This window comes from Capronia epimyces (genome assembly GCF_000585565.1).
Source record: "Capronia epimyces CBS 606.96 chromosome Unknown aczIQ-supercont1.9, whole genome shotgun sequence".
NCBI classification, from domain to species: domain Eukaryota; kingdom Fungi; phylum Ascomycota; class Eurotiomycetes; order Chaetothyriales; family Herpotrichiellaceae; genus Capronia; species Capronia epimyces.
This window is the reverse complement of record NW_006912912.1, coordinates 1373681-1397683: the sequence shown is the minus strand read 5'-3', so window position 1 is coordinate 1397683 and position 24003 is coordinate 1373681. Positions and strand designations below refer to the sequence as shown.

General features: G+C 53.2%; 9 protein-coding genes across 9 annotated transcripts; 3 read left to right on the top strand and 6 right to left on the bottom strand.

Moving 5' to 3' along the window:
* Positions 1 to 338: 338 nt before the first annotated feature.
* A1O3_09490 (uncharacterized protein) lies at positions 339 to 2830 on the bottom strand (the record flags this gene model as incomplete). The annotated part of the gene is made up of 2 exons (XM_007739584.1): positions 339 to 2550; positions 2601 to 2830. The coding sequence occupies 2 exons, from the start codon at positions 2828 to 2830 to the stop codon at positions 339 to 341; spliced, it is 2442 nt and encodes an 813-aa protein (XP_007737774.1).
* A 2750-nt stretch (positions 2831 to 5580) lies between these two features.
* A1O3_09489 (uncharacterized protein) lies at positions 5581 to 9450 on the bottom strand (the record flags this gene model as incomplete). Its single annotated transcript, XM_007739583.1, has 1 exon — positions 5581 to 9450. The coding sequence occupies one exon, from the start codon at positions 9448 to 9450 to the stop codon at positions 5581 to 5583; it is 3870 nt and encodes a 1289-aa protein (XP_007737773.1).
* A 2287-nt stretch (positions 9451 to 11737) lies between these two features.
* Positions 11738 to 12241, top strand: A1O3_09488 (uncharacterized protein; the record flags this gene model as incomplete). The annotated part of the gene is made up of 2 exons (XM_007739582.1): positions 11738 to 11959; positions 12026 to 12241. The coding sequence occupies 2 exons, from the start codon at positions 11738 to 11740 to the stop codon at positions 12239 to 12241; spliced, it is 438 nt and encodes a 145-aa protein (XP_007737772.1).
* A 1187-nt stretch (positions 12242 to 13428) lies between these two features.
* A1O3_09487 (uncharacterized protein) lies at positions 13429 to 15718 on the bottom strand (the record flags this gene model as incomplete). The annotated part of the gene is made up of 2 exons (XM_007739581.1): positions 13429 to 14606; positions 14659 to 15718. The coding sequence occupies 2 exons, from the start codon at positions 15716 to 15718 to the stop codon at positions 13429 to 13431; spliced, it is 2238 nt and encodes a 745-aa protein (XP_007737771.1).
* Positions 15719 to 16782: 1064 nt separating this feature from the next.
* A1O3_09486 (uncharacterized protein) lies at positions 16783 to 17124 on the bottom strand (the record flags this gene model as incomplete). The annotated part of the gene is made up of 2 exons (XM_007739580.1): positions 16783 to 16985; positions 17082 to 17124. The coding sequence occupies 2 exons, from the start codon at positions 17122 to 17124 to the stop codon at positions 16783 to 16785; spliced, it is 246 nt and encodes an 81-aa protein (XP_007737770.1).
* A 481-nt stretch (positions 17125 to 17605) lies between these two features.
* Positions 17606 to 18954, bottom strand: A1O3_09485 (uncharacterized protein; the record flags this gene model as incomplete). Its single annotated transcript, XM_007739579.1, has 3 exons — positions 17606 to 18212; positions 18314 to 18451; positions 18602 to 18954. 3 exons carry the CDS (start codon positions 18952 to 18954, stop codon positions 17606 to 17608), a joined length of 1098 nt encoding a protein of 365 aa, XP_007737769.1.
* Positions 18955 to 20035: 1081 nt separating this feature from the next.
* Positions 20036 to 20991, top strand: A1O3_09484 (uncharacterized protein; the record flags this gene model as incomplete). Its single annotated transcript, XM_007739578.1, has 2 exons — positions 20036 to 20357; positions 20513 to 20991. 2 exons carry the CDS (start codon positions 20036 to 20038, stop codon positions 20989 to 20991), a joined length of 801 nt encoding a protein of 266 aa, XP_007737768.1.
* A 398-nt stretch (positions 20992 to 21389) lies between these two features.
* Positions 21390 to 22353, top strand: A1O3_09483 (uncharacterized protein; the record flags this gene model as incomplete). The annotated part of the gene is made up of 2 exons (XM_007739577.1): positions 21390 to 21405; positions 21461 to 22353. 2 exons carry the CDS (start codon positions 21390 to 21392, stop codon positions 22351 to 22353), a joined length of 909 nt encoding a protein of 302 aa, XP_007737767.1.
* Positions 22354 to 22739: 386 nt separating this feature from the next.
* Positions 22740 to 23417, bottom strand: A1O3_09482 (uncharacterized protein; the record flags this gene model as incomplete). The annotated part of the gene is made up of 4 exons (XM_007739576.1): positions 22740 to 22771; positions 22854 to 22971; positions 23087 to 23254; positions 23313 to 23417. 4 exons carry the CDS (start codon positions 23415 to 23417, stop codon positions 22740 to 22742), a joined length of 423 nt encoding a protein of 140 aa, XP_007737766.1.
* Positions 23418 to 24003: the final 586 nt, after the last annotated feature.

Below are 24003 nucleotides of genomic sequence, written 5' to 3'. Positions count from 1 at the left end.
TGCGGATAAGCCAGTCCGGTTGGTGGAGCTACTAGATGAAATATGTGGACGTGTATTGCATTCCTCTTCCATTGACGCTCTGTGGTATCTCATAACAGAATAAGTACAATACGACACAACAAAAGAGTGATCGAAAACACCGCTGTCAATGCCAAAATCCCAAGGCGCGAGACTCGTCAAGTCCACGGTCTCGCTGGTCCTGAATCCAACCCTCACCGAGACAAGCAAGCAGGAAACATAAAAGATAGAAAACCAAGACAACAATAATAGTAGTAGATATCACAGTCAACGTCAACAGGGCCAGATGGTTTCGGTTCGGTTCGGTTTGGCTCGTAGCCTTATTCTTTCAGCGTCGCTGCGGCAGCTTTGAAGGTACACCTCGAGCAAAACTTATGGAGACAACTCGGGTCCTCACAAGCAGAGCTCAATTCGAGGGAAGATGGGGCTTTGCAGTAGCAACAGATGATAAGGTCCGCACAGCGAAACCGTCGCTGAGGACGGCGGTGTGGTTGCGTGCGTACCTCTGGAGCCCGTGTCTTGGTGTTTGTGTTGCAACTCATATCTGCCTGAGCCTCAGTCTGTTGCTCCGGAATCCTCGCAATCACCGGGATCGAGGAAGTCGGGTCTTGGGCCAGTGACGTGCCGTCGAAGGAAAACGATGAGGATGACAGTGACGAGGACGAGGACGAGGACGACGAAAGTATGCTGTCGGCCTCGCCTCGCATACTGTCTGCTTGTGCCACCTGCGAAAGGCTCTGGTCTCGAGGCTTCTGGACAGATTCCTCTTTCCGTCTCCCCCGCCCGGTCAGTTCTATCCAAGATCTGGGGGCTTTTTTGTCCTTGTTGAAGTGATCGCCAATATGATCGAATCGTGCATTGACCGCGTCGACGCCGTGTTTGTTGTGCCGCATGATTTGATTGCAGAAGCCACACCAATAATGTCCTTGGTGGTTGGCGGCGATCTGGAACTGTCCCACATTGTAACGACCATCTTGTGGATGACACACGGGGTGTGCTTCACGCATGTGCTGGATATAGTTGTCTTGATCGTAGTAGAACACTTCATGACAGTCCACACACAGCCAGCACTCCAGTTGTTCGTGCTGCGTCTGCTCGTGTCTCTTCCAGTCGTTCTTACTGCCAAAGGTTTTGTTGCATCCATCCGAGGTGCAACCATACGGCTTTTCATGGCGGATCAGGTGCTTTCTTAGATCACTCTGGCGTGGTAACACCTTGCTGCAACCCTCCACTGTGCAACGAAACGCGGTCTTCTCGTGGCCTGGATATTTCTTGCTGGCGGGGCCAGCCGAGGCGGGCGAAGCAGTAGAAGGCCCCGCCGAGGAGCCACCACCACTGGCGTTGGTGGTGGACAAGGACCGCAAGCTCGACCGGACCAGGTTGATGATGTCTTCCTGTGACATGGAGACTCTGGTCTTCTCTGACTTTGAGCTATGTTCGAGTAAAAAAGCGTTGATTTCATCTTCAAGGAGTTTGCCAATTGGCGTCTGATTCTCCGGGGGGATGAGGTTGACCTTGAAGGTCTGGTTGGGTGAAGTATCAGAGCTCGCGCCAGTTGCCGTGTTGTCTGTACTCCCGCCAATGTTGAGTAGAAGTTCTTCTTGCCTGCCGCTCAGATCATTTGACATGGCTGATGGGGGTTCTTGAGGCGTAGTCAACTCCGCCAAACTGTTGGATTCGAGAGCGGCGACAGTATGGGGCCCTTTCACTCGACGAATCTGGTCATTTTCTGCATCGTACTTGAACGAATGATTCATCGTCGTCAAGGGGCCATACCCTGGCCATGGATTGCCTGTAGAGAAATGAAAGTTTCCCATCGGGTCAAAAGAATCGGTGAGCAGGAAATCATTCGAATAGTTCGAGTATTCCAGTTGGGATTGTGTCCTTTGCATAGTCGCCACGGAGGAGGCGAGATTGTCCGTGTAGGCTGAAGGATTCAGGAACTGTCGTTGCAACATCGAGGCGCTGTTAGGGTTCGAAACGTTTCGGCGATGGACGCGTTGAGGCATAGAAAAGCCTGGCGATGTAGAGGAAACAAGGCTAGGATCCAGCAACTGGTGATCAAAGCTCAAGGATCGTGCCATTTGGTTGTCTGTGGTCATGGATGTGTCTGGAGGGTGCTCGGGGGCTGGACAGTTGTTTTGATATTCCTCTTGTGCTGCCATCATGGGAGTCACCGGACCGGAAGGGAGTAGGGTGTCTACATTGTTCGACTCTGCACCATCCTCTTGAGCAAAACGCTGTTGTTGTTGTTCATACCATTGCTCGGATAGTTTCAGAAGATGGTCTTGATCCTGGTGTTTGTGCACCTTTTGAAGATGCTGCTTGAAATTATCCAACCGAGGCCAATTTCTGGCTGCTCTCGGGCAGCCTTCAGCAAAGCACCTGTAGTACTCGGTGTTGCGGTTGTTCTCATGATGCACAGACTTGAGATGCCTGTCGAGGTCGTTCTTGGTCGCGAACCCTTTCGCTTTGCGCATGCACTGGGTATAGTGGCACCTATACTGCCGCTCATGGCGAGCATTATGTTTCCTGCCTCTGTCAGCAAGAAGCGATGGTAATCATTAGGCGTCTTAACTCACTTGAGGTCCGACCTATTCTTCGCGGCGTACTTGCACTCGTGGCACATCAAGGGCGCAGGCTTCTGACCTTGCCTTTTCGGTGTCAGACCTGTAGTGTGTCCAGACTCGGAAGATTCAGTGTTGCGAATGAAAGTTCTCGGGGCAGCTGTCGACGAAGGTAACGAGCTGTATGCTGGGACGTGATCAGGGTTGAAATAGGAGGGCTGACAGAGCGGCGAGCTTTGATCCATGGCATCGGCCCGAAGTTCATTCATAGATTCGACCTCATGTTGGGATTTTCCAGACCTCGACCCGTAAGCTGAGTCTCTAAATGATTCTTGTCCACTGGCTGCAGAGTTTGCGCGATGACGGATGGGCGTGATTAGCTGCTGAGGCTTGTCATAATCGCCGAGCCCGACATGGGTAGACAACGTAACGGTTCTTCCTTCGGTCGCAGAGAGATGCGTCCAGGGTGCGGCAGTTTGGCCTTCCAGGTCTAGCTGGCTCGCTGGGTGGCTGGTTACGCTTCTGCTGTCAATAGAGGTTCTTGCGATATTTGGGTAATTGAAGGAATTTGAGGCTCTGCCAACAAGACAATATTGAGAATTTCCTTGGAAAGGGTCCCCAGATGGAAGAGATACGAATGATCTGGTAACATCAGGATGACTGTAGTCCATGGGTGGAAACAGCATCCTTGGGGTGCGATCACTGGCGGATGAGAGGGCGGATAAATCGGCCTGGAGATCGGCCAAGTCTGGAGAGGGCGGGTAGGCTGTGTGAATGCCAGTTGCGCCACCAGCATGAGATAGAGCGATGGATGCCTGGTAGGACGGGTTAGTTTCTGAAGGCATACACAAGGCATGGTGGCGGTGCGGAGCTACATTTGATCTGATTGCCTGTACCAGGCGGGCGAGAGACTGATGGGGTTGAGACTGTGCCTCCGTCATGTTGAAGGACATTGGAGAATGACTTCGAGACTTTGCTATGCTCAGGTCAATGAGGATCCTTGTAGATAGAACACCGCCTGAAATGTCGGGATGGCAGTGAGGCAGTAGCTGGAGAAGCTGGGTGACTTACTGCAGGCGAGTCCGTCTGAACTCACCGGGGAGTAGAGACGAGGACAAGGGCGAGAGGCGAGCGAGCAAAGTGATTGAGAGCGGCTTGTTCAATGAGTTGTTCCGAACAGACTGGCAGAAGCACAGCCCGCGAAGTTTCCGACTGGAAAACGCCTGGGAGTTCGCAAAGGCGAGGCCGGCCAATCAAAAGGCGACGTTGTGGTGGTCCAGCATGGCGTTGCCCGACGAGAAAATGAGGCGAAGGTCAGAGGCTAAATCCAGTCAACCCTGTCAGAGGCACAGACGAGACTGGCGAGAAGGACGGTAGGTGGACAGGGTAGAGCGAGAGAGAAGAGTAGACCGTCTGGACGATTTTCCAGAAAACATGTGTGGCTTGCTGGGGAAGAGGAGGCGGTGCAGATGAGGGACGAGGGAGGGACTCACCCAGGGATTTATGAAGCGGACCAAATCTCTCTCGCTCCTAAGTCTCGGGATTCCGGCTCTGTTATAGAGGAGTCATGTTCGGCGAGGAGATGGGACGAGGCTAAGATTCTTAGAGTGGATGGTTACAAGTTGGGGCGAGCAGAGAAGAGCTGGGAGAGTTGGGTCGATTTAAGAGGTCAAAGGTCAGGAGGGCGACAGAGAGGCGGGCGAGATAGGGTCCGATATGCCGCGGTGGGAGCAGGAGAGAAGAGAAAAGAGAAGTGAGCAAGCAGCGGCGCGGGTGCGGTGCTGTGTTGTGCAGTGCAGTGCAATGCAGTGCGTTGTAACCGGTGAGCAGGCTGAAACGGAGATGGAGATGGAGATGGAGATGGACATGAGGATGGTGGAGGATGAGGATGGGGAGGATGTCGTAATGCCGGTATCACTAGGTAGGTACCGAGTACGTGGTACAGTACCTCCGTAAGGTACTGTAACATCACCTCGCTACCTACCGCCTACTACCTGGCTACCTGAGTACTACCTAAGGGCAATAGGTACTACTAGGTAGGAGTAATGCCTCCGGTGGTGGTCTCTCCAGCCCCGGGGCACCTCCAACCCAGGACTGCAGTGCCCAAGCAGCCTACCTACCTTAGGTACCTAGTGGGTGTTGAATAGGTTGAGGTACCTACTGTAAGCACCTGCATGTTGGACTGTACCGAGTGGTCCCGGACACTTACACTGCCACTCCCGCCCGCACTGGCACTGGCACTGGCACCTGACCCGGGCTGCCATCCCTAGACTCAATGCACGGGTGCAATGCCAAGGACACAGCAGGGTGACTACCTCATACATGTACCCAACTACTCCTGGTGCTCCGTACGCCGTACGAATGTCTGCCTTGCCCTAGTCCCCATCTGGCAGACTTTGGCCCGCAGTTTGCCTGGCCTAAGAAGCCCGACTGTAATCCCGGTATCTTTGCTATCTTCACGTTCGAGGTAACTTGTGGTACTTTGGTTCCTTGCACAGTTTGCTACCTTGACCTTACGCACGGCACGGCCTGCCCCTGCCGACTCTGCACCAGACCGCAGACCGCAGACCGCAGACCGCAGACCGCAGACCGTCGCTCAACCCTGCCACTTTCGCCCTCTGCATGGTAGCTTTGTTTCTCGTTGGCTTCCGCCCAGGGTCTGGTGATTAACCAGGATCTAACACCATGAGCCAGACCTCAAGTCTCCAAACATGACAAGTTGCATACAATCATCATCGTAATATCATTGGCTGGAGTTCTGCTCATACACAAAGCTATACCATTCAACCGAGTTCCTCATATCATCAAAAAATCATCCAACCAAGCACAGAAGGTCCCCTGGGTATCTAGATAGAGAAGAAAGTCATGAACACCGGTCCCCGGCCTTCGAGCTCATCATCTCGCCGCGGTGCCGAAAAATCCCCCCTCCGTCAATGCCGCCGTCTACCATCCGTTCAAGTTGCCGTGCAAGAAACAGAAACACTAAATCCCCTCGCTACTGTGTATACTGCATGTTCGGCCCTGCCTCCCCATCCCCAGGGGCGCTAAACACGTAGTTTTGATGCATCGTCTGTAATCCCAGCCCGGACTTGCTGTCCATTGCCATGGGCGAGTGACCCGAAGGCTGGTGCAGCATGGGCGAGGCATATTGAGGGACGAACCCTGGCGTCAATGGCACATTTGGGTACATCCCAACCATGGGCGTCTGCGTATAATCTGCACCGGTCGAGTTGAACAACTGGTCATTGTATAGCGCGGGGACTGGCTGCGAATGTGGCGTCACTATCACACTCTGTGGGGATACATCGTACTCGTGCGGGTGTCCCCCGTCACCGACCTGCATGTATTCAGACGTGCTCATGTACGCGTGCGACTGTGATGGCATGGATACCGGACCGCCGTACGCGCTACCTGCCAGTCGTGGTTGCATCACCGGCGTCAAGACATGGCGGGTGTAAAAGCCAGGGTCGAAATGGTAGCCGCTGTTTTGAGACCGGCCGGGAAGTGACGCAGGAGACTGTCCTGCTGATGATGTTTGGTATGCCGATGTCGCGCTCGCAGGATAGGGAGATAGATTGTTGCCATCCATGTTAGTCGTCGCACCAGGACCCGTCGAAAAAGTCAATGGTGCCGTCGAAACCTGATCAACTGGGCTGACGACCGTGTCTGGCGCTACTTCACGCATGCTCACCAATTGCAGTACAGGCATGGCAATCTGTTCCAAGTGTTTGCCGATGTGTACCGACAGCTTTTTGAAACTCGAACATACATTGCCACAAAATCGGCACGGTTCGTCCCGTGACTTGTTGGATGTCTCATTTCGGCACGAGTCGACCAGGCGCCACATCTCATGGTCCTCTTGTCCAACCGACCAGCCCGCATTGTTGACGGCCTTGTTTTTACTGCTGCCGGATCCGCGGGCCCGTACCTTGGGCTCCTTCATCTTATGCTCTCGGACAAGATGTTGCACAAAATTGTCTTTGCGGAAGCAAACGTGCGAACATTCTTGGATGCTGCACTTCCACCATTCCAAGTGACGATGCCGTTCATTTTCATGCCGTACCCAGTCTGCTTTCCGTTTGAATGACTTGGATTCGGCACAGTGAGGGAAGGTGCAGGAAAATGGCTGAATGTCTTCGTGGACATGTTTGGTCCAGTCGGAAGGCTTGTGAAATTTCTTCACCTTGAAACACAGCGGACATTCCAGCTCTGCCGGCAGCCGCTTGGCTGGTGGTAATGGAATCCCCGGGGGAAAGAGCGCAGGAGTCACAACCCCTTCCGTAAATCCCGACTCGTCGATGTCAATGTCGGCGGCATTGCAGACTTGGAATTGGGTCAGGCTTGCTTCCGTGTCTTTGGAGCTGGCCCGAGGTGGTAAAAGTGTGGCGTCGCCACCCAGATCAAAACAAAACCTCCCGGATGGGCACTTATTGTTCGTCTGTACAGCACGAGTATGTTTGATCTTCGTTTCCACCAACTTCTTGTACCGTCGAATCTGCTCTTGGCCAATCCGCTCGATCAGGTATGGCTCGAGCCGAGGGTTCAGCCTGCGAGCGTGGTCTTTGAATCCCTCCAAAGTGGGCGTGATGTCTTCTGCTCGGATCTCAAGGTCCATCCGAATGGCGACCTCGTCTGTCTGATCGTCCTCGTCATCATCCGCGGGAGCATCTTCGTTGTCAATCACCTGCGCAGCCACAATTGGTTCGCGCTCATGCATGGGCGATGCAAGTGTTGGAACAGGTGGTCCACCGTGTCTCGTCATTAGTTCCGTCAACCCGGGGGTGGGGGATTTTCCGTGCTTGGACACATCACTCTTGGAGCGTTGCTTCTTCATGGCCTGCAAAGGTCCTGAAGACTTATAGGTGTCGGCATCCTGGGTCACTGGATTGCCTCGGCCAATTGCAGCCAGCTGGCCTGTCATTGCGATTAAAGCGCTGCCTGTGTTCAGAGGAGGAGATTTGGGTTTATTACTGAAACTGGGTTTCCGCTGGGCGGCTTTGATGGCACCAAGCGAGCTTCGGTGAGCATGTCCTTCTGGCGGAGACTGGGGATATGAGTCAGGCGGTTCTGGCTTCGTGTTGCTGCTGCCGCGACGCGGCAACAGGCCCCGGGCCTTGCTCAGAATGCTGTTGCCTCGTTCGCGGCCTCGCTTGGAGAGTGACAGGTGCCGTACTTGACTGCCTTCCACGATGGACCTTATTTCGCTTTCGCTAAGACGACGTCCTGTTCCCCAAGTGGCCGCTCTCGAGGCCGTCTCCCACTTGGCTGCTTCTTGATGGAACTTGTAGGCAGCCGCGTTTGATGTACTGGGCTGGTCTCTCGTACCACTGATTGGACCTCGCACTGGGTCTTGCCATGGAGTACGCCTGTAGAACTGACGCGGGAACGGCTCCTGGAGCTCTGGTGGTATTTCATCCTCCAACGCCGGGAAAGAAGTCTTGTCCGGCGAGTCACGGCTGTCAAGAGCCCGTGGCGACATGTGAGGCGACTCCGAATTCCAGTAAGCGTCAAGAATCTGTTCAGTATGACCTGCGATCTGGGACGAAGTTACAGACGCTCCCTCGGAATACTCACTCTCCGAATCTACCTCAACAAGCACCCCAGGCCCCGGGATATCCTTGTCCGAGTAGACACGGCCAAGCGTATCGACGTGGCCGGTGGTATTGGCACGATGCCTGGTTGAGGACGTTAAACGGCGCATGTTGCCTGCCAAAGTATTGGGTTCTGGCTCGCTACCAGCGTCGCTTGTTTCAAGCCAAGTTTGCACCTCAGCGTTACGTTCATCCCGTTGGCGCTGTTCCTCGATGTCTTTTATAGACAAAACCTCATCGTCTTTTCTCTGCGGAGGCTCCAGTCCGGTCCTATGCGTTGGGTTGATTCGCACGTTGTTGGTGTCCATAGGGCCAGGCGGCATCAAGTGAAAAGAGTCTACATTGATGTCTCCATGTTCGGAACGATCAATTGCATCGACGTCATCTTCATCCCCAACACCCTCGGCCCCACGAATGCGTTTACTAGAACTTTGAACAAAGTGCGGCTGTGCACCACGGTCTGCGCCTGTCCCTTCGTAACTGGACACCATGACGACAGGACTGGGTGCGCGCATATCGGGCGCGGGACGTTGCCGAGCACCAACCCCATGATTGGGGCAAGGAGTATGGTCAGGAGTTGTGGTGACTTCCAGGGTAGGGGAGACTTGCGTTTTCTGCGGTAATGATGCAGAGGTGCGGGCCATGGATTGATCCTGGCCCTGTCCACTAGGCTGCGTCTCCCTAGATATATCAAGAGAATGAGCTGTAGATATGCCCAGCTTAGGATCCGACAAATCTTGCCTAGTGACAAAGTCCGGGAAGGTTTCTTGTGACTCGGAGTAGAAGGCTTCCAGATCGGTGCCGTGTAGGAGGACCTTGTTGGCCGAGAATCCGCTATGGCCGTAGTTGTCCAGTATATGAGGCCGGGTTGGATCTTGGGAGACAAATTGCCGCTCCCAGATGAGTTCTTGTGGGGTAGTATGTTCACTGATGTGGTTGTCTGAGGAGCATTCCGTTGTCAAGAAGTCGTCAAACGAGGACTCATGATGGGACGTCGTGTCCTCCTCGAAGCTGAATAGATTCGCGGACGGATGGAGGATCCCAGGACTGGCAACGGGTAGATTGAACGCTGGATCTGAGGGCCAGCAGTCTAACCCGTCGCGACCCTGTTGTGAATCTTGCTGCGTGTGGGTAGGATTTGATGTTATGCTCGCGTTGCTATTATGGTTTCGATGCAGTGAGGGATTCGTTCGATATACTCTAGGTGCGGTCAAAGATGAAACATGCTGAACATGCCTCTGAGGATCTGGAGGTTGAGTGTGGAGGAACGACATGGTCTCTCGTGACATCGGAGTACAGGAAGTAGCAGAAAGAATGAATCCCTTCTACTGCGATCCGTTGTCAAGTGGGGAAGGTCTGTTCGGCGCCAGGTGATCGAGGCGTTGAATCATGGCCCGAGTAAGTTCGCCTGGAGAGGAGCTGCGGATTCTAGCAGGCTGGTGGGCCGGATAGTCGCTGACCGGGCCCGGCTTAGGTAGGGATGCAATCTGATTCTAAAGCAGACTTTGTGCTTGATCAAGAAACAGATCGAGCCGCAGCAGGTTGCGCCCAAGGTCCAGTGGAGTGTGTGGAGATTTTGCGTTCAGACAAACAGCCCACGATGTGTGAAGATTCAATTGACTCGCAGCTAGGTACGGGTAGGAGACTAGGAGGGAAGAGGAGAAGGTCAAGAAGGGATCGGTGAGTCTGTGACACCGGCCGGCTGTGTCTCCTGCTATGTGTCGGACAAAGACTGGGTGTAATGTGACTGGTCGCTAAACAGGCGGGAGGCTGAAGAAAGGTTCGGAGCAGATAGACGTCAACGGGGGTTGGAGGGGAGGGCTAGCGTAGTCACCGGGCAGACCAGCGGGCAGACTCGAGGAGTGTAGGAGGTAGAGAATGTGTCAACATGTCTATACGCAGATGGACAGCAGTATCTCAGGATAGGAAGGAAATGAAGCCTGCGCCGCGGAGCAGACAGCCTGATCAATCAGTCGAGGTCGGCGCTGCGGCAGCAAATGGCGGGACAAGTCGCCTAGGCGTAGCTTGAGTAGAGGGGCTTAGGAACGATGCCAGGAGAGATCAAGGATGTCTCCTTGGACAACGGTGCCAGTGTTGTCGCTGCAGGAGCGGCGGTGGTGGATTGAGGTGCGGTGCTGTGGTAGTAGAGCGCAGCGAGGTTGGCAGCGGCGCAGTGGTGCAGCGGTGCAGTGGTTCACTGGCAGGTGGAGTTCCGGTTCCAGCTCCAGTTCCAGTTCGCAGTCTCGGGTGGAGAGCTGGCATGCGGCGCGCCTAAATCTATAGGCTATAGGCCATCGCCCGGCAGCGTCACGGTCAGGAACTTGAACGTGGAGTCGGAGAAATGGTTTCTTTGCCCGCACCAACAAGAACATGAACATCAACACAGCCTCCCGCCAACCGCAGCTGTTAAAGCTACATGTAAGCTACCGGGGATTCTGTCCCTGTCCGCACTCTGTAACTTGGAATCCACCCACCGGTGGGCGCGGCGGGACATTAAAGTGACAAGCCACGATTTGAGAAGGCAGGGCGGCTGGATGGAACATACTATGATGCAATAGATCGTGCGGTGCTCCCCGACGCAAGGCAACCGGCTCGAAGATACCTTAGGTGCTAGGTATGAAGTTAGCTGGAGACAATGTTAGGCGGGCATCCGAGCTTTGATACGGGGGGAGCCTCCGCCCTGCCACTTTCACCAGTGGGCGGTTTCGGCAGCACAGCCCGGGATCAGCCTTACCGGGAGCACGAGCCCGGTTACAATTCAAGTCTCCATTCACCGACGGGATGTCAGCCGCAGGAGCCCTCAAGGCTCAGGTGCTTCGGTGTTCGGGCTTCACTCCCTAGGTACATGTACGAACACCTTAGGTTTAGTTGTCAATGCCACCCAAAGACAGAGAACAGCACCAATTCTCGCTACAGTCACATGGCACAACACAGCCCGACGAGATGTTCTTCCGAGGACCACCCTCTGTATCTGTCCTACGCAGCTCTTGTTTCTCTCCTTCGTTGTTTCACTCAAGGATGTCATCGCTTTGTCATCCCGGGTACTTCATTTACGAGGACGATATCAACAGTCTCCAGCTCCTTCATGCTGGCTGAGAAGAGGGAGGGCCTCCGTGAGGCCATCTGACCTGTAGACGGAGGTTTCAGTAGTCTGTTGGGCGACACTATCGGAGAGCAAACATATCAAGAGCATCGAGCGCCAGGTTTTGGCCGACTCTACGTTCTTGTATGGCTACAAATAGATACCTTCTCTCATAGCTCCAGTCACATCTAGATAGGTCGCCCAATTCGAAGCCGTGAAAACCACAAAAGTAACGGCCATCAGCGGCAGGCATTTAAGCAGCGTTGCTTTCAAAGGGCCAACCCTTATTACTGTGGCCAGTTGCTCGCCGCCCTATTGTAATCCAGAGCCAACTCGCCGCACTTGCCGCATCCGTCGGCAGCAAGTCTCAACGACAATCCCCATGATCTCGCAAACATCCCGTCCGTCATTTGGGACAGCATACTCGCACTGCTAGCAGGACCATATTCATGGCTCCGATACGGTAGAGCGCGAAGAACATGCCTGGCCCCCGCTTCTCGCTGCCTGCCTCGCCTCCTCGACCTGCAAAGTCACCGCCGAACCACCCATTGACAAAAGTCCAGAATGCCGCCAACCGTGCTCCCTCTGGTGGCCGTAAGATTCGGCCGCTGGTCTACGCCATCGGCATTGCTGGAATAGTCGGCTCCGGTGCCTTAATTGGCGCCATACTAAAGATCAGTCACCAGGAAGAAGCGCAGAAGGTTACCTCCATCCCCCACACTTTTCATCTGTGTAGCAAATGAATCTAACTAAGTCTTTTGCACAAGGGCCAGGCCCAGCAACAGGTTCAACCACAGGGAAATACCATCCAGCAGAACGAACAGCCGGACTATGCCAAATCGATACAGACCTTGGAGACCAAACGTGGCCATCTCATAGGGCAGAAGATTCAGCTGGAACGCAAAATCCAGGAGCTCCGCGACAGTCAGCGCAGGAGGGCCGAAGAGGAGGCGGAGAAGAAGGAGTTCAGAATGAACAAGTGAATATAAAGGATGTTGATGGAGATGAACATCCGCCAAACCTCTTAGACGGTTCAGCTTCGCCTTCACCGTCAGTTGAAACGCCGCGCCGAGTAGTACCTACCGTCGTTGATGATCAGACCGATATCGATAATTTGCTACGCCGCCCCGGCCTGCACGCTTGTCGAGCTTCGATGGCCAGATGGTATGTGTTCCCTCCATCGGGTGAGATATCCTCCATCGATTAACAGCGACAAGGCGACAAACAGATGTCGAGAAGCAACATGCAGTCCATACCGTGCAAAAGGGCCAGTGGACGGAGTCAGCACAAGCAACAACAACCTACAGCCAGAGAAGCGCATACCGATGCCACTTAGCGCAACGGCTGCCCAGTACTAGCATCTTCGCCTAGGCGTAACATGCTCAATCGACTGGAGCTTATCTGCCGGACTACAATGTATATCGGAAGCCAAAGAGGGTTGGGAGAGACATTTGGTACTTGGTATTTTAGGCACAGTTGGTTGGTCCACATGTCCAAATGACTCTTCGAACGCAACAAAAAGACGTGGATACAAAAAAAGCGACCGAAGATGAGAAACCACACAATTCAATTCTTGACTCCTCCATTTGTTTGTAGACCCGTTTGCGTTGCCTTTTCCGCCCTGGCCCACAACCCTCTGTCCACCTCGATTCCTCTTTCCAAGGGGCCCCAGCCGCCGCCCAATGAATCAATCAATTGCCCTATCGTGGACTCCAACATGGCCCATACATATACACACAGAGAAACAATGGGAGATGAGGCTCACTTTCCATCTTCCAAACCACGGGTGATTGACGATTTTCCAAGGAGATGCCGTATAGCTGTATCTGCGTCTGTCGCCGGAGTTAACTCCGGTCGCCACGATCTCCGTCGACACAGGTGGGGTGAAAACAGTGAAGAGAGCGAGGGGGGAAGGGAAGAGCAGGGGGAAGTGAAGCACACAGACTTGGTGAATTGCACAGTATAAATGGCCAAACCCCTCTCATTCCAAGGGGGTTTATCCCAAATATTCATCCACTCTGACCATCACTTTGAGCCTCCCACGGGGATTTTCTTTCCTTAGTTGGTGACTGCGCCGCCGGAACGTGAGAAACGCCAACACCTATCAGAAACCCGAGATCCACCACACCACACCACCCATCGTCGACCCTCATCTGAAACTTTGAAGGTACTACTTCTTGCTCGAGGGTCCGAAGTCGGCCTCCACGGCTTTCTGCACATTCCGCTGTTTCTCAACCTTGAATTCGGACACAATGGCGATGTGGTCACTTGGAAAGTGGAAGTTTGGGAATCCAGGGACACGTTTGAGGTATTCTGGGTCAATGGCGCCCAAAAGTCCCACCACTCTCAGAGAGTTGCTTGAATACCAGATGTAATCCAGGACGTCGACAAAGGAAGGCGTGTAATTGGTGAAAGGCATCTCTTCGTCAATTGCGGCGTAGGAGGACTTCAGCGTGAATTGATGTTGCATCCCGGCTCGTGAAAAGGCACCGTAGTCCCTGCCGTCAAGGTCGGCATGCTCAGCATTCATCCCTTTTTTGGTGAACAGATCATATACTGCGGAACCTGCACCGGAGTTGAAATCACCGCAGATGATCAGCGGAATCTGAGGTCCAGAAGTATAGGATAGGGAAGGGCCTGGATCAGGAACTGGCTCGTCTTCCGCATCCGAGAATCGGAAGACTTGTTTGTTTGTCGCCGGTGGAACCTTGGTATACTTTTCGGCAAGCTTTTGAAGTTCTTCCATCAGGACAGCTGCCTGGATGAGTTTCACATCTTTGAATGCGGGGTCCCAGTAGATGTGCGCATTGACAACAATGAGCCTAGCACCCGACACACGGTTTTCCAAGAGCACCACAGTAGCGATGTCATCCCTCTGCCAAACTCTGTTCAGCATGTCGGCAGACGCCTTTGCGCCAGGTCTTTCGACAGCCTTTCTTCCAAGAACCAGGTGCTGGGTGTCTAGAACCATGTACTTCTTGTCCTTCCAGAACGTGCCGCAACCATCGACAAATCTCGCATTGTCGCCCAGTGTCTCTGCTCGGCTTTTTTGAGCATAGTATCCTTTGTAGCCAGAGATGGACAGCTCCCCACGGAAGTAGTCATCGTAGCTGTTGCGATCCAGTTCTTGTAAGCACACAATGTCGGCATTGATTTCGCGAATCTCTTCTAGGATCAACGTCTTGCGGAAGCCCCAGCCTAGGACACGCTCCGGTACATAGCCGTACTGCTGTTGAGTGGCGTAGCGATCGCACAAGATATTGTAATTCAATACTTTGACGGTATCCACGTCATCTTCAGACACCTCTTCAAGCTGGTGCCACTCTCTCTCGCGGGGCGGAGGGGGTTCTGTATGTTCGTAAGCTTCTGCCTATTATGAGATAGGGAGGGTAAAACAAACCTGGCATGCTCTCACGGAGATATTCGATCAACTTCCTAGTCCCGCCTTCGGTGATTTTATCTCGTTGTCCCTGCTCCAGGGGATTGCCATAGACACCAAGCATTTCCAGTTTATACAGGAAACCTAATTCGTAGCAGAGAGTCTGGATATGGTTGTTGAAAAGAAGTAGATGTTTGAGGTTTGTAAGCATCCCTATCTCTTCTGGAAGTTCGGTGAGCTGGTTGAATGACACATCCAGATACTCCAGGTTCCTTAACCGACCGATCTCGGGTGGCAGGGTATCTAATTGGTTGTACATTAGGTCGAGACGTTTGAGGAAATGGTATGACGGATTGAAAAGTACAGGGGATAGTGCACAAAGACCTTGTCCACCCAGGTCGAGTTCATCCCAGGTTTGTTTGCTTGCGGTCGGTCCGTTTGATGTCGCAGTCCGGTTGCTATCTGTCTGGAGCTCCTCCGCGGCTGCTCCCAACGGTACGTAGTTAACCGTCTTTGAGTGTTGTGCGACAGTCTTCGCGCGCATGTGCTGTCCGGTCAACTCCTTGCTCTCTTCCCAAAAATGTCTTTGTTCTCGCCAGTACTCGCCATCGAGATCATCCGGATCATCTGAGGGTAATCCACTCCCATGGCCATTTTGCAGATGTTCGTGCGCATACGTGGGGAGGTGGGGAGTCGCGGATGGGAAGCCGCCGGACGAGATGGTATGTTGGTGGCCTAATTGCGCGCCATGATGGTGCTGCCCGTGATGCTGTGTCACATTATGGTGAACATGGTGTTGTGGCTGGTATTTTGGCATTTGAACGGTGCCATAACGCTGGTGATTCTGCGCCCCATTCATCAGACCGTGCTGAGCCTGATACCCGTTCTGCGAGTACATGTTGAAATTGTGGCCAAGCGAGGGATTCACAGGCGACCTTGAGGGAGAGGGTGTGTCGTTGCTGAAGGGTCTTCGGGCCCCAGATGGTGAAGCGGCTCTGTTCTGATTCCGATGATTGGTGTGCTGCGTGGGATAAAACTGCCCGGCTCCAGGCTGATGGAACCGGAATATACCATCTGCCATCTAACGTGGCAGGGCAAGTTGTGTGGCTTGTGCCCGAGTTCGAGTTCGCAGAGGTGACGCGATGAGCAAGGAGAGCGGGGGGGCTGGGACGGCTTTGTGGGTGAATAGGGTGCGGGTAGAGGGTAGAGAGAGTCTTCGTTTCTTCAACATGAGACCCTAGGCGGAGCTCAATGTCGAAAAAGAGATCGCGCAAGGCTCAGAACCGGGAGGTGTCAGGCGCCGCAGCTTTCTGTCGAGACGGCGTGCAGGTAAGGTCGTCGTACTGCGGTGGTTGGGTGAGTGCGGCTCAAAGCTCGAAGACGGTTGGGGCAGCCTGCAAGGGGTGGCAACTGGCGGGCAGACCAAGGGTCTGTAGTCGGTAGTCGGGTGTTGACTGGATATCAAAGTGATATACGCAAAGATATCAATGGAGATGGTTAATAAGGTGAATGAGTTTGATTTGCGCGCAGAGAGAAGGACATGGTGCAGTGGGATAGTCGTAGCAGCAGCATGGCACTTGACTGGACGAGCATCTCAGACTTTGGTTTGCACGTGACTAGTCACGTGAAGAAGTCACGTGTGTTGGTCACGTGGACAGCTCAGTGATGCGAACCAATCATGACTGATTGAAGGAATAGGGCCACCGTGGCCATTCAAGTCTAGAACCAGGACTACGCGCCCACCAACTCCCGGCATTTTCAGTGCCCCACGGCTTCTTATACTCCCCGGGCACCTAGGGGTTGTGGCCCCTGAGTCCAGCTAGCTGTCCGTGGCAGGACATCCATCCTAGGCGCTCCGGAGCGCATGCCCTGACTTTCTTCGCGGATAGCAGTTATGTTAACCCTAAGGTGAGAGCCATCTCCTGCTTCCCAGATCACTTATCTCCGCACGCTTCGCGAAGCACTGTATCACATACCGGTATTTGTTCTGACTAGCGAGCGTGTTGTAGCAGCTTGGGCGCCCTGAACCTGAATTGAGAATGATTCCACCGAACGGAGCATGTGATGCAGTGCAGGCCTGGAAGAATTCCATTCCAGGTTTTCGGCGTGGTTTGCTGTAGAGAAGCCGGGATGGAAGCGATGGCGTCAAGAGTAGCGCTGCTTCATTGAACGGTACTTTTTGAGAAAGTAGAGCGCCTCGATTTCCTTCTTGACAAACTCGGCTCTCTTGATGCCTTGCTGGATCTGCTCCTCGTCCCTCAAATGTGCCTTGGACATGAAGGCCTTGTGTAGACGAGGCCGGAAATACTCGTAGCCGAGGGGATAGTGCTTTCCCATCTCCAGCAGCTCTGACCATATAACAAACATCAATCAGCAAATGGAATGGAATCGAGGTTAGAGCATTGCCAATGCATTGGCCATGCCAGGATCATGTCAAGTCACACCTTTGTATATGTTGATGACTTGCCTTCGCAACTCGGGATTCATTTTCAAGTTCAAGTTCAAGTGCAAGCGCAAGTGCACGTGGTTTCAATGACAAGGGCACCTGGATGCATTAGGTACTAGGTACTGTATTGCAGGACGGTCCTGGCCCTGGCCCTGTCCCTCCGAGTCGTGCTCAGTTGCGGTTCTTGTTCTCGTCGTTTTATGGCCGGGCTGGTCTGACGTCGAAGGAGAAGGAGACTGCGCCAAGGTGACGCCACGGAAGAATCGATTTTCCGGGGCCGATCATCGATACATCATGTATAAATGACCACTGCCACCTCCTCGCCACGGCGAACTTACTCCGCACAGAGTACCTGTACTCTATGAGGTATGATGTGAAAGTAGTCACCTAATTGATTGTCTGTCCTGTTACTACTCGAGCTACTCCAAGGTAGAGTAGATGGTCATCTTTGCGGCATGGCATTCAAGAACAAGGCACAGACAGGTATGAGTATTGAGGATGATTGACCCTGGCACGCTAATACTAATAATGTAACTCCTTGTTGACCAGGTTCACAAAAGACGTGCCGGGCACGCCACTCAGAGCGGTGAGATTGTGCTCGAGGATATCCAGGAGCCTCCTCGAATAGTTGCTCGACACCCAACTTACATGCGGGGTGATCAACAAGTTGGGCGCCTTCCACAGCGGGTGTGACGGTGGCAGTGGCTCGGGATCGGTCACGTCCACCGCGGCGCCCCGAATCAATCCCTGTTCCAAGGCGGCAATCAGATCTCCGGTGTTCACATGCCCGCCCCGGCCGACGTTGGATATAAAGGTCTTCCGCTCCGCCAGGATGTCGAACTGCTCCTTGGCGATCAAGTTGCGCGTCGCCGCCGTCATCGGCAGACTGATGACCAATATGTCCAGGCCCTGGGCCAGGAACTCGTTCAGCGCCGACTTGGTGGTTCCATGAAACCACCGAGACGGAATCAGCCCGTCCGGGTCGCCGGTCCCTGGCTCGCAGTAGCTGTCGTCCTTCCGAGACTCAGGCGTCGGCCGTTCACGCATGGTGAAAGCTACCACGTCCATGCCCAAAGCTCTTGCCAGGTTGGCACATTGCCGGCCAATGGCGCCATAGCCTAGAATGCCCCTGATATGCCGTCAGACACTCTCGAGGACTTGGACTTTTGACTTTTGACTTTTATCTTTTGCCATCTGCGTCCTGCATTCTGCGCGGGGGTGGTCACTCACATTCGCAGGCCCGACGAATCCTGCACGCGGACTTGATACGCCGGTTCCCAGTAGCCGTCCGTCATGTATGCCCGGTACTTGTCGAATTGGTGCTGGTGAGACAGCCATGATCCAATGACCCATTCGGCAATCTGGGGTCTTTTTTCCACGCCACGGCGACCAGCCAGGCGAGTCAACCTCCACTCCGAGTACACATGATGATGGATGGACAGGAGAGGAGAGGGAGAGGCAACAAAGGTCAGGGGTGGGGTGAGGTGGCAAGGGGCAAAGGGCAGATGGCAAACTCACGGATGGGCACCGTTGGCCGTGCAAAAGGGGATATGTGCCTGCTTGTAGAGTGGGTGTTCGATGCACTGGTCTGCCCCCGACGACGTCAATTGCACGAATCGCACCTTGGGCAGCAGCGATGCCGGGGGAACCAGATAGGCACACACGATGGTGACACCGTCGAAGAGCTCGGGCGCCATGTCCTCGCTGCGCATCACCCCCGTCGGGGATTTGGTGTTCTGCCAACGGATCTTGACGCCTGGGAACTTGTTCTGAAGGCGATCGATGACCTCCTGCATCGGATCGATCGGCATCATGATCAAGACGGTATCCTGGCTCAGGCCATTCTCATGCGCCGCCTGTGTTGTCGCCATCCCGGCCCTGATGTCCAGGGTATGTACTGTGAGACAACTCCTATCCGCGTGGCAAAGGAAATGAAATTGGTGGTAAGAAGAAAAAGCTGTCTATGGGCTGTGCTGTGCTGTACTCCGTATGTATGCTACTAGATTGATACAGAAGTATATATGTAATGTGTCCGGTACAGCATGCAATTATTATTATATGTAAGCGATAACAATGCGACCCGCCCTTTGACTACTAGTTGACTGCACAGATATCTAGAGACTGGAGACTGGAGACTGCGACTGTGGACGATAGCTAAGATAGCGCTAGCCTGGTCAATTCGGCACACAGAGTCCGATGTCTCTCTCCTTTCTAGGCCCATGCCATCTGATCTGATTCTCCAGGGCGCTGATGTCCATGTTGCTCGCTGTCGGACTTGAAAGTCCGACTCCTCGACAGACTAGGTACTTTGTAGAGTCCGCTCCGACTCCTCCGCCATGCCATGCCATGCTAGTCCAGGAGTCATCAACGGCCTGCCTCTTTTGCCTGTGGCCTGTGGTGCTTGCCCTCAGCGTCTTAGGAGGAGTACGGAGGAGTACAGGGAAGTACGGAGGAGTACAAAGAAGTATGAGAAAGTACGGGGGAGTACTCTGTCTTGATGACCGCCATCGTCATCGTCGTCTTAGTAAGAATCCTTAATCCCTCAATTCAGATCGTATGCGTCCTCGTACTCCGTCCCTACGTACGTATAGTAGGTAGGTATGTCCCGTGGTCGGTACACATATCCAGGCATGAATAAACACTGAAAATAGAAGCAGCCATGGAATCCAGTTCCTTAACTGCCCGAGAGATGATAGCTACCTACGGTGAGTCACCCTCCACGGGCCCTTTACTTAGATACCTTAAGTACCCTAGGTATCTACTAATGTGTATGAATGAAACACCCAAACCCACCTCTGAGAAATGGAACTGGCATTGCTGGATTCTTAGAGTTTAATCCATCGAGAGGAAAGGGAATAGGAAAATCACCCCTTCTACACATACCACCCGATGCCCATCTCAATCTCTACCTCTACCTCCATCTCCACCTCCGCAACTGAACCTGAACCTGAAATGAGCTCCCAACTGGGACTCAGACTTCATCCTCCTCTCCACCAACGCAGTTCATTCTGGTCGATTTTCCACGCCCAAGAATTCACCTACACTGTGTCTAACAGCCTGCTCACGTCGCCCACATTTCATGTGATCAACCCACTCAACCACGACGCCAAAGGCGACAAGGTCTCTGTCAGCTTGCCTATCAAAGCCGTGTCGGGCTTGGGAGACGAAGAAATCCTCGCGCTACTTACCAAGGGATTCTTTGGTGGATGGGTTTTTGCCATTGAGGGCTGGGCGATGAGAGCTTGCGGGGGGATCTTGCCTGCAGCGTATACGGGTATGTTGACATATCCGGGAGATCAAGCTCTGTGGATGGTTCGCAGTAAAATCCCGGAAATAACCCTAACCCTACCTTATATCGGTCTCACGTCTCACGTCTCACGATGTATCCCTACTAACCAAGACAAACAACCCACTGACACTGGTCGTCAGGCTTCAAGGCCAATCAAACCGCTTCGAAAAGAATAATATGGAAAAGCTCGGATATCTCAGAAGACAGTCTCGTCCCTATCGGTGACATGCTGTTCGACTTCGCGCTGGTCTCGAAGCACATCCAAACACGGCCAGACTCAATCCCACCATCGTCCAGCTACGGCTCTAGCTACAGCTACAGCTACAGCTACGTGGACTACGGGTTTGGGTCCGACCAGAGGAATTTTGCTGGAGCTCACCGTTTTGTCGTCACTCGAAAAGAACAGGACCAGCACCAGCACCAGAACCAAGACCAGGATTCGAAAGAACAAAAAGAAGAAGAATATATCGAGTTGTCCATCGAGTGTTTCAGGTGCAATCCGCTGATCAATCAAGACTCATGGGCAGAGTACCTTCCTTGGCTTCATTATTGGTATGCACGATTCTTGTGGGCGGAGGCGGTGAGGACTGTGTTACGACACCACCCAAAGGCGACCTGAGTCTGCCTAGGTATATATGTACGATACGGACCGATGTATATTATATATAAAGCAATTTCTCCTTCTAGCAGCTACCATCGACTATCTACCAAGGTCGTACAAGACATCCTCCGCATAGTTGACCCGTGGCGTTCGTTGATTGGTCTATTGTTCGAATACTCTTCCCCCAACACTGGTCAAACATGCTGAATCTGACCTGGCCAAGTATAGGATGAATGTTGATGTTGAATGCCCAACGAAGGCCGTCTTCCAGGCCCTCAAGTATACCCCTTGTAATCCATCTGATACAGCATACAGGAGGTCAAGCGATACTACATTCCTAAGCCGAACCCGACGCGAACCTCGACGATTTCAACTTGACCTTTCATTTCGAACGACATCTCTCACAGCAGAGAACGATGTCTCAAAAACACCGTAAGTGGCCAGGGGGAAGGGCTCTGGATTGTTTTCGTCTGGCTTACTCTCCTAGCCTATCGTAGCCTCCATGTTCCCAACGATGCGCCCTTCAAATTGAAGCCATCTCCGGGAAAAGGGTGGGGTGCATTCGCCACGAGACGAATTGAGCAAGGGGCCATGATTTTGAAAGAGAAGCCACTCTTCGTGCTCCGAAAGCCGCATCAAGAGATCACGGAAGCTGATATACGAGCAGCCTTTGACCGGCTGGGGCCGAGTGAGAAACGACAGTTCCTGCTACTCCGCGACAACGGCTCGAGCCCTTTCTCGAACATGGAACGACTCTGCGCCGAGAACTCGTTTACATTGTCAACCAACTCTCCAGGACATGGTCTGTTCCTCCTTCACTCGCGCTTCAACCATTCATGCGTACCCAACTCGAAGGTCCCGACCACGGGTGACGAGGTTATCGTGAGCTATGCGACCAGGGACATCGATGCCGACGAGGAGATCACTTTCTGTTATAACACGGACTTCGAATGTAGGACCAGACATGAACGCCATCAAGCACTGCGCTTTACATGTGACTGCAAAGCCTGTCTGACCGGTACCCCCTTCCAGCAAGTCAGTGATATGCGACGAAGACTCCTTCGAGGCTTACAGTACCTTACGGTCGGCGTGGATTTGGATGGACGCCGACAAGATTCTACGCTAATCATCGACTCCAAGCTGAAAAAGGCAGCCCAAGATTCCAGTATCCCTCTCTCGTCTAGGTTGTTCTATTATCTCCTGACCATGTGTCTACTGGCAGAGGAGGGGTTACTGGACGATTTCATGGTCGAAAGATACAAACCTGCCATTGAAACAGCAGTTGCCTTGTTTCGGACAGAAAGCAACGTTGTGATCGTCCGGCACGTCATGGCTCAGAAAAGCTGGCTAGGGAAGTGTGGCATGGCAACGAGACTCTAAGGGCGGGAAGACGACAGCGATTCTGCCATTGCCGCTTGTATGAGGCGAGATCAGCAATTGTGAACGAAATTGACAATTGAATCTCAATCTCTATTCAAACTGGCCGAACCTGACGAGTTTTGGAACGTCCGAAAACTAGCAAACGCCCCGTGTTGGATAACGGCCTGCAGTTCAAGTCGGTTATTGAGGGCGATCGGTTCATATGCGAGGTCGTGTACTGTTCAACCTGACACCCCTATTCCTCGAAGCTTTGCAGAGAATCGTACTGTATCTGCTCCTATGCTATCGATCTGGTCTCCAGAATTCATATGAAACGCAGAAAATGCCTTTAGGCTGGTCTGTCCTGACTCGGGCTGCCGAACGAGACACTTCCGAGTCTCTGTCTGCTACTCTGTGATCTTTTGTTTGTGGAAGATACCTAACCGGCACCGGTCAGTCACGCCAACATAGGAGACAGGAGGGATTCCTTGGGCTGTCGAACTCGCCGTTGTCGGACGTACCAGGCACTTCGGGCATCCACGAATCCCGCTTACTGCAGAAGAACTCTCCTTTGGGTGGAAGATCCGTGGGTTGGTCAAGGGTGCCGTAGAAGATGTAGATGTTATCTCCCGCGTTTGCCTGGCTCATCCACGTGTTAGCTAGTAGTCCGTTACTTGCCAGTCTCACCATGTCACTTTCTTCAATCCGAACTGGACGCCAGTCCCGAGGACAGAAAAGAGAAATCAGAACTGACCCCATACTCCAAAAGCCCACTGCCGCACTCGGAGCAGAACTCGCGATGCAGGAGCACTCCGGCACCATTGTCGGCCTCATGAACCTTGACCACGTCCTGGCCCGACATAATCTTGAAGCTTGACTTTGGTAATTTGGTGGTGATGCCAAATGGGCCGCCGGTGAATTTCTATAGGTTAGAGACAGGTAAGACACGTCCATCAGTGATGGTATCGGTGGCCACGCACCTTGCAATTCCTGCAATGACATAGACTCGTCCGGGCCTGGTCCTTGTCGTCCAGGTCGACCTGGTACCGAATCTTGCCGCAATAACACCCACCGGGGAACTTCATCGCTGCTGCTGCTGAAATGGAGACTGTCTAGGCAAGGTACAGTGACTAGGTACCTTGGGGATATGAGTGCGAATGTGAGTGTTGTTGCCCTGCTCTGCCCTGGTGTGTTCTGTGTCTGCATTCTGTATATTGCATATTGCATATTGCATATTGTATCCTCGCAGTCGCAGTCGACGACGTCATTTCCCCTCACTGCAACAATTGAATATTCAGCTTCAATTCGGCGGTCGGAGTGTTCATCCGATTGGTGGCCTTCCACTAATTGGCCAGTGCAAAACTCTCCATCTTTCGGTCGTAGTACTAGAGAGTACTCCGTACACCTTGTAGGTCGAAGCCGCGGCCCTCTTTATCTTTGGGGCCGAACCAAACCACATATCAACAAGATGTATGCATCCTGTGTACTATGTCTGTAGGAAGTCCTGCAACCCCAACCCCCGGTCCAGCTGCCCTTCCCCCCTACTTGCCCTGGGTAGCCCGGGATGGATCAGATGTACACGGTAATGGAAGACAGGAATGGAAGACAGGAATGGAAGACAGGAATGGAAGACAGGAATGGAAGACAGGAATGGAAGACAGGAATGGAAGA